Genomic DNA, 7237 nt, shown 5'->3' on the forward strand with positions numbered 1-7237 from the left:
GAAGCATGAGATGGACTTCATCTACCATTTCAGTATTTCAGCAAGACTTCATTAAATAAGCATCTCTTGTCCAATTACAATGTGCCTTGCTCCCGGTATAGACACATATGTACTTATGTAGTTTCGAGTCTCAAGTCCGTTGAAGATATAGATATATATAATATAACAATATACAGAACCGAAGGAAAAAAAAAAGACGAACTCGGAAGCTGGACGAGCAAAATCCAGTAGCTTCTGCATGTATAAACTTCCTTGGAAGAGATTATTTACCGAGGGAATGGATCTGAGTCTCCCAGTGCCGAACTGCCGATGCGAGCTAATCGAACCTGACATTCAAAAACCTTCCTTTTTTCCCGTTTTCAGAGAACAGAACGCAAAAATTGCAAGTGAATCGAGCTTGCCTGTAACCTATGAATGCTTTTATTGAGATGGCAGAGAAACACCACCCTCGCCGAGCCTTCTCTACAGAGACCACAGCTTTTTTTATTCACATTGAAGGGGCCTATGACAACTGATGTGGAAATGGGCAGAAAAGATTGCATTAGCAGCGCCATATATATATATAGTATAACATGGGCAAAATCAAGTAGAATTCGAACCAACCTGTGTCAAGTGATTGAAAAATTGTGCTGAGCTCTCGGCTCAGAAAAATCAGCGACCACCACCAGGACTTGAGCTACCACCAGATGTTGTGTTAGTCTGAGCACGCATCATGGTGTCTGCCGGGAAAACCCCTTTCGGCAATATTGATCCAACAGGCTCGGATGCTGCTACTGGCGATGTTACTTGGTTGACAGATTGGTCTTTGGTCGAAATATATTCTGGCCTTAAATCTGGGGAAGACGAAGATGCAGCCAATGTGGCAATAGAGAAGCCAATAGGATATGGGGCAATTGGCATGTCAGAGAGGGGCAAAGCAGATGGATTGTAGCTCAGTGTACCCATTGGGTGATCATACTTGCACGCAACTCCATATCTGCAATATCCATTTTGGGCATAGTATGCACAAGGCTGAGCCCCCTGCAGGTTGAGATAACAGAAAAGGCGCTGTAAGAAACCAAGTATCGTCTTTTCTACAGAAAAAGGAAAAACAAACACATACATACATAGGACTTTAAGCACAATCATGTTCTTTTGGGCATAGAAAACAAATCTGACGTTGTACATGATTAATCGCAACAATATATTCGATCGAAACGCACAAAGCAAGGTAATTTCACCATCCTTGAGAAGATATAGAAATATAACACATTTTCTAGTGTAAAACTTGGTACCTCTAGGCACTAGGTACCAGGAAGGAGGTACCTAAATGTAATTTCTCAGAGACCACAAAATTTCTCACAAAGCAAATGTAAAGGAAAACATATGAAGAGTAGGTGCTGTCCTAACACATATTTTACAAACAACCTTTTTGTGCAGTGCATACTAAATCAGGATATTACACTAAGAAACAATTAGTATGAGATTGCAACTAAACAAAATGATGTTACAAAACCTCCAAAATATTTAATGAAAAGAAATAATATTGGTAATGGATATTTTCACAATATATGGGGCATGTTTCACTACACAAGAATGTTAAATCAGACAATAGCATTTTAAACCATACATGTTATGTTATTCAAAGTCCCCTATATTTGCTGAAGTTAGCACTTCAATCAGATTGATTTCTGATTTATGGTAATATTTAGGAGTCCATGTATTTGCAATACTATAACTTGCTCAGGAGCACTATACAGATGTCACAACTAAATAAAATCAATGTGACACTGACGTGACCAAACACATGTCATCCTCACAATGAATGTTATTCCAATAATACATGTTCAGTATCATTGAGTAAATTTTCCCTTTGGAATATTATGAATGCTTTATGCCTTTATCCAATCAAAATAAATAAAAATTACAAAAATAGCTTCAGAACTCAGGAGGTAAGTTTGAACAAAGTATCTTATTTTATTCAAGTTTCAACCAAGCTTTGGATGCACAAATATGGGGACAATATGACAGCTATATTTCTCAGATAACCAATATTGTGGTTAAGAAGTAATCATCTGCGTTAGAGCGTGAAAATAGCAGTTCAATGAGCTCAGAGCGCCTAAATAATTAGCCATGAGAAAGATTGAAATGCCCCCAAACCTTTTTTTAGTTCCTTTGCAACCATAAGTAAGAAGCACAGGAACACGATCACACGCACAAACACAGAAACACGTGTGTGTGCAAGTGCATCTCCAAAACACGTACTTAAGACTGAAAGAGCAAGGATAAATCCATAAACCTCAACAAAATTCCTACTGAAAGTGCATGTAGAGAATATTATCATCAGGATGGACTGGCTCTTGTAGACAAGAGGCTTCAACAAGTAGTTGAGTGATCATTTAACTTATATGACTAGTTCCTACAACCTTTGTTCTTTTTTTTTTTGAAAAAAATACATATAAGCAACTTCTTTTATTCTATAATAATGAGAAAGCATGGACCTTAGGACTATGGAGGTTCATCCCACTTTCAGGGACATATTGACGGTAAAAGGTGGTGCAAGTTTCTACGGCACATATTACAGGTTTCAGGGTACTCACCGGACGAAGTGGAAGACAAAGGGGGTTGAACATATAATTAGATTTAGGTGCACTCAAGTCTCGAGGATGATGGTATTTACATGTAGCTCCAAATTTGCAATCCCCTGTTCTCATGTAATATTGACAGTCAGGCTGCCCTGGTCGCTCAGGGAATCCATGTTCTTGCTGATTATTGCTCGATTGTCCAGTTGAGGAAGCATATGGAACATAAGGACCACCATAAGCAATCGTAGAGGAAGATCCATGGTGCCCCATGCCATACACAGGTCCACCTTGAACATTCTGTTGAGCTCCACCTGACACCACAGGGTTTACCGAAGCCTGCATCAAATAGAGTTAAAATTTTGATGAGAAAATTTTCATTATTACATTGACTCTTTATTTTCCAACATGACTTTGATATCTATCGTTGAATGTGTCAATAATTTTGCCCCTTCTGATTGTTTGCTTAATAAGTTAGCAATGGCCAGTTATTGAGGCTGTCATCAGTGAATGCCTTCCTGCTCTTGCCTAAAAGACAATAAGCCTATTCTCCATCTTACAGTTTAGATTACAATGGCCCTGCTTCATATTTATAAATTGTTTCCAGAGTATCACATATAAGTTGTCTGCTATGCCTTATTTTTCTTATTCATTTTGCCTTTAACATTATAGTTGGTAGTCATGTCCAATGAGTTGATCATTTTGCATTTCATATTATAAGTTGGTTGTCATGTTCCAATTTGTTGATCCATTTTACATTTATAGCTATGCTGTTTATTTTTCCAAAATAAAACATATAATTCAAATCAATTACCGGATAAGGGCTCCATCCTTGCAGTGGGACCATTCCAGATGAGAGCATCATTGGGGTGTAAGAGCCTGGCATATATGATCCAGGAACCACAGGTGGTCTCCCCATTTGCCAATTTGCAATAGAAGCATATGGATGGGGGGAAGGTATAGATGGAGACTGTAATGGCGGATATATTCCAGGAGTCATCGGAACACCGCCAAATTCCGGATGATGAAATTTACACGTAGATCCAAATTTACATTGCCCAGTCTTCATGTAGTAGGAACACTCCTTCTCACCCTGCATTTTATTTGTACCAACAATCTCTTTTTCAAAAAAAGGGAAAAAAAAACGTGTGAATAAGCAACATTTTAGGAGAGATTTCACACCAGGCGTATAGGGAATCCACTGTTGTTTAACATAACAGGTAGTACAGATCCATCTTGCTTAGGATGGTGATATTTGCAATTGGAACCAAATTTGCAAGTCCCAGTTTTCATGTAATACTGTAGAACAATGAAAAAAATTAATAAAGTTGCAAGTCATATGAACATGATACTAAAATTGTTGTGTGCTTAACAATCTCTGCCAGTGATTATTTCAAATTTATGTTGTCCCTGCCTGCCAGCCTGCTAGTCAACAAACACAGAATAAATGGTCCAAATCCATGCCCAATTGATGCTGGTCTTTTTTCTTTGCATGAAAGGTAAGTTAATTCAAGTGACAAACTGTTTAGTTTGTGTACCTCGCATATAGGTTGACCCACCCTTTCTGGATAATCCAATGCCGCTGCATTCTTAGCACCTCCACCAAACTACATTTTGAAAAAAGAAAAGCAACTACTCAATTTCAATGTTCCAAATTCAAGTGACATTACTACCTATAGACAACATACAATAGGCAAATATGGTATCACACACCCACAGACCAACTATTTCATTTCTTGATGAAAACAGAAACATGGAAACTAAACAGGCAATCTCAATGGACATCAGTTTCAATTTTTTTTAGAAAGATAACAGCTGCAACAGAAGCATATACCTTCTAAGAAGTAGGCAGTATTGAATACTACTGTATCTTTTGCAAATTAGACCAGTCAAATTCAGAATTGAAAAGGTAAGTATCAGCCAACCAAATATTCTACAAAAAGACTTTGTTAATCAACAAAAAAGAACTTGCTAACCAACGGTAAAAACAGACAAGATTTCAACCCCACAATCGACAATCCAACATGTCTTTCTTTTGGCACATTTGATTTAACCAAGCAAACTAATGACAAATTGACAATGGAATGAGAAAATGAGGGATATTTTTATGTTATCAGGATCTGACATGATATTACTTTAAGGATAGATTGAACACACAAGTGTAACATCTCAAGATACATATAGTATAACCGGTAAAACTACAAACCAGTTTAAGCAAAATTAGTAACAAGAATAGTCAATAAAGAAAAACAAGTAAACTTAACGCAGCCAATAAAGCAGGCAAAGCTTTCTGCTTCCAAAGGGATATTCAAGGGCTTCTAAATGCAGAGTTCCACCTCCACCGCAAACCCAAACTCTAATGCTGCTGCCTGATGAGTGCCATAGATGTGCCGGAGAAGATCTCGCTAGTGGCAGGCCCAATTTCGAGCTACAGAAGAACTACATTAGCGAAATCACTAATCCCTATGGCACGATCCTCACCGGGGACTACCTCGATCACACAGAAAATCCACCCCATTCGCACGCGCGCCAACACAAACCGCGGGCGCACCGAACCAGATCGGGAAAGAAAGCGCGCGAAGGAGAGGAGAGGCGGGGAAGCGGGTCGTCCTCACCTCAGTGCCGCCGCGATCGCGCGGGTGGTTGTAGCGGCAGCGGTCCCCGAAGCCGCACGCGCCGGTGCGGAGGTAGTAGACGCAGTCCTCCTCCCCCGGCCGCTCCGGCAGCCTCGCCGCCGCGTCCCCCTCCCCTCCTCCTCCTCCACCTCCACCTCCACCGCCCCCCAGCCCCATCCTCCACATCGCCCCTGCAACCAAAACCAAACCACCACCAAGCTCATCCACCCACCGCCAGCCAACGCACCGGAGATCCACGCCCCCCGTACTAACGCCGAGATCTATAGCCAAAAAAACAACAACAGCAGCACGTACCTTCGAGACCGGTGTCGGGTCCGGCACCATCTCCCCCCTCCCCTCCTCCCCCTCCCCCACCCGCCACGGCGTGCTGCGGCTGCTCCATGGCGTCGGCGTCGGCGGCCGCGGCGGCGATCGAGCGATCGGAGGAGGAGGAGATCGGGGGGGTTTTGTTTCCTCTTATTCTCTCTCTCTCCTCTCCTCTCTCGCGTTTCCTTCCACCACCACTCCGGTGTGGTGTGGCTACTGCTCTCTCATTCTCTCTCCTCTGTTTTTTTTTTCCTCTCCTTTTTTTCCGCTGGTTTTTGCAGCACCTGTCCGGGTTTCACTTTCACACGGGGTTGGTTTCTTCTGTTTCTCGATTTCTTTTTTTTTTTGAATCTCTTTTTATATCTTGTTTTCTGTGTGTTTCTTTATTTAATTAATCTGACTATCTGAGGTTACTTTAATGGAGATGGGGGGGGGGGGGATTGATGGTGATTTTGCTCGTTGCATAAATGTGGGGTGGGCGGTAACGGTTGGAGTCAAGGGTGTGTTTGATTCACGGTTAAGGATCAGTTTTTTTTGGTTGTGTGAATATGGCGATACAGTCTTTTTGTTTGGTTGTAGGGATAAAGATGGATCTGGCGATGAAGTTTTTTGTTTGGTTTGAGGGATTAGGATGAATTTGTAGGTGTGGTCACCTCTCACTTGAGATGGTGAGTATAACCCCATCAAATTATTAATACACAATACAAATCATAAAATTTCCAACAATTTACACTACAATCTCCATTATAAATACACATATAAAAAAGAAAAGAAAAAAAATGAAGAAAGTGGCTGGATCTGGGCGCCGCCGCCTCCTTCCCCCGGCCGCCGCCGCCAACGGCTCCTCCTCCACCCGGCCGTCGCCTCGCGCCTCCTCCCTTGGTCGCCGCCTCGCGCCTCCTCCTCTTGGCCGCTCGCCGCCGCGCTCATTGCCTGCGCCGGCGCTCGCCGCTGCGCTCATTGCCCGCGCCGGCGCTCACCGCTGCTCCCTCCTCCAGCCGCAGGACGTCGTCGTCGTCGTCGCCGGGCACGCATCAAGATCGCCGTCGCCGCCGCGCTCGCCACCGCTCCCTCCTCCCGGTGGCAGCACGTCGTTGTCGTCGTCGCTGGGCCCACATCGGCATCGCCGTCACCGCCGCGCTCGTCGCTGCTCCCTCCTCCCGGTAGCAGCACGTCGTCGTCGTCGTCGCCGGGCCCGCATTGGCATCGCCGTCGCCGCCATGCTCGTAGCCCGCTTGTCGCCGCGCTCGTCGTCGCTCGCCCGCTCTCTTCACGCGGTGATGCGACCGCTCGCCTGCTCGCCCGACTCGCCCAGGCGGCCAAATCCGGGGAAATCGGCCGGATTCATCCATCCGGCATCTGGAGGGAATATTCCCCTCCGGACCGCCCTATCCCACTCCTACCCAGCAACCAAACACCTACAAAAAATGGGCCGTCATATCCTATCCACCCAAAACCATCCATCCAAACACACACTAAGCTTGTTTGCTTTGCTCCATTGTTTTATGGCGATTGAGGCCTTGTTTAGTTCCCAATTTTTTTCAAAAATATCACATCGAATTTTTGGACACCTAAATAAAACATTAAACATAGATGAACCAAAAAACTAATTGCACAATTATGTAAGAAATCTTTAGATAAATCTTTTGAGCCTAATTAGTCCATGATTAGCCATAAGTGCTACAGTACCAACATGTGCTAATAACGAATTAATTAGGCTCAAAAGATTCGTCT

The 7237-nt window shown here is 43.4% G+C and overlaps 1 protein-coding gene across 1 annotated transcript; it reads right to left on the reverse strand.

Moving 5' to 3' along the window:
- Positions 1 to 5858, reverse strand: LOC102717203 (zinc finger CCCH domain-containing protein 6). Its single transcript, XM_040522999.1, has 8 exons — positions 5492 to 5858; positions 5177 to 5367; positions 4100 to 4168; positions 3744 to 3860; positions 3376 to 3654; positions 2580 to 2900; positions 604 to 1020; positions 1 to 511 (listed from the first exon to the last, which is right to left on the reverse strand). Exons 1-7 carry the CDS (start codon positions 5577 to 5579, stop codon positions 652 to 654), a joined length of 1434 nt encoding a protein of 477 aa, XP_040378933.1. The 5' UTR covers positions 5580 to 5858; the 3' UTR covers positions 1 to 511; positions 604 to 651.
- Positions 5859 to 7237: the final 1379 nt, after the last annotated feature.

This window comes from Oryza brachyantha, chromosome 1 (assembly GCF_000231095.2).
Source record: "Oryza brachyantha chromosome 1, ObraRS2, whole genome shotgun sequence".
Classification (NCBI taxonomy): Eukaryota; Viridiplantae; Streptophyta; class Magnoliopsida; order Poales; family Poaceae; genus Oryza; species Oryza brachyantha.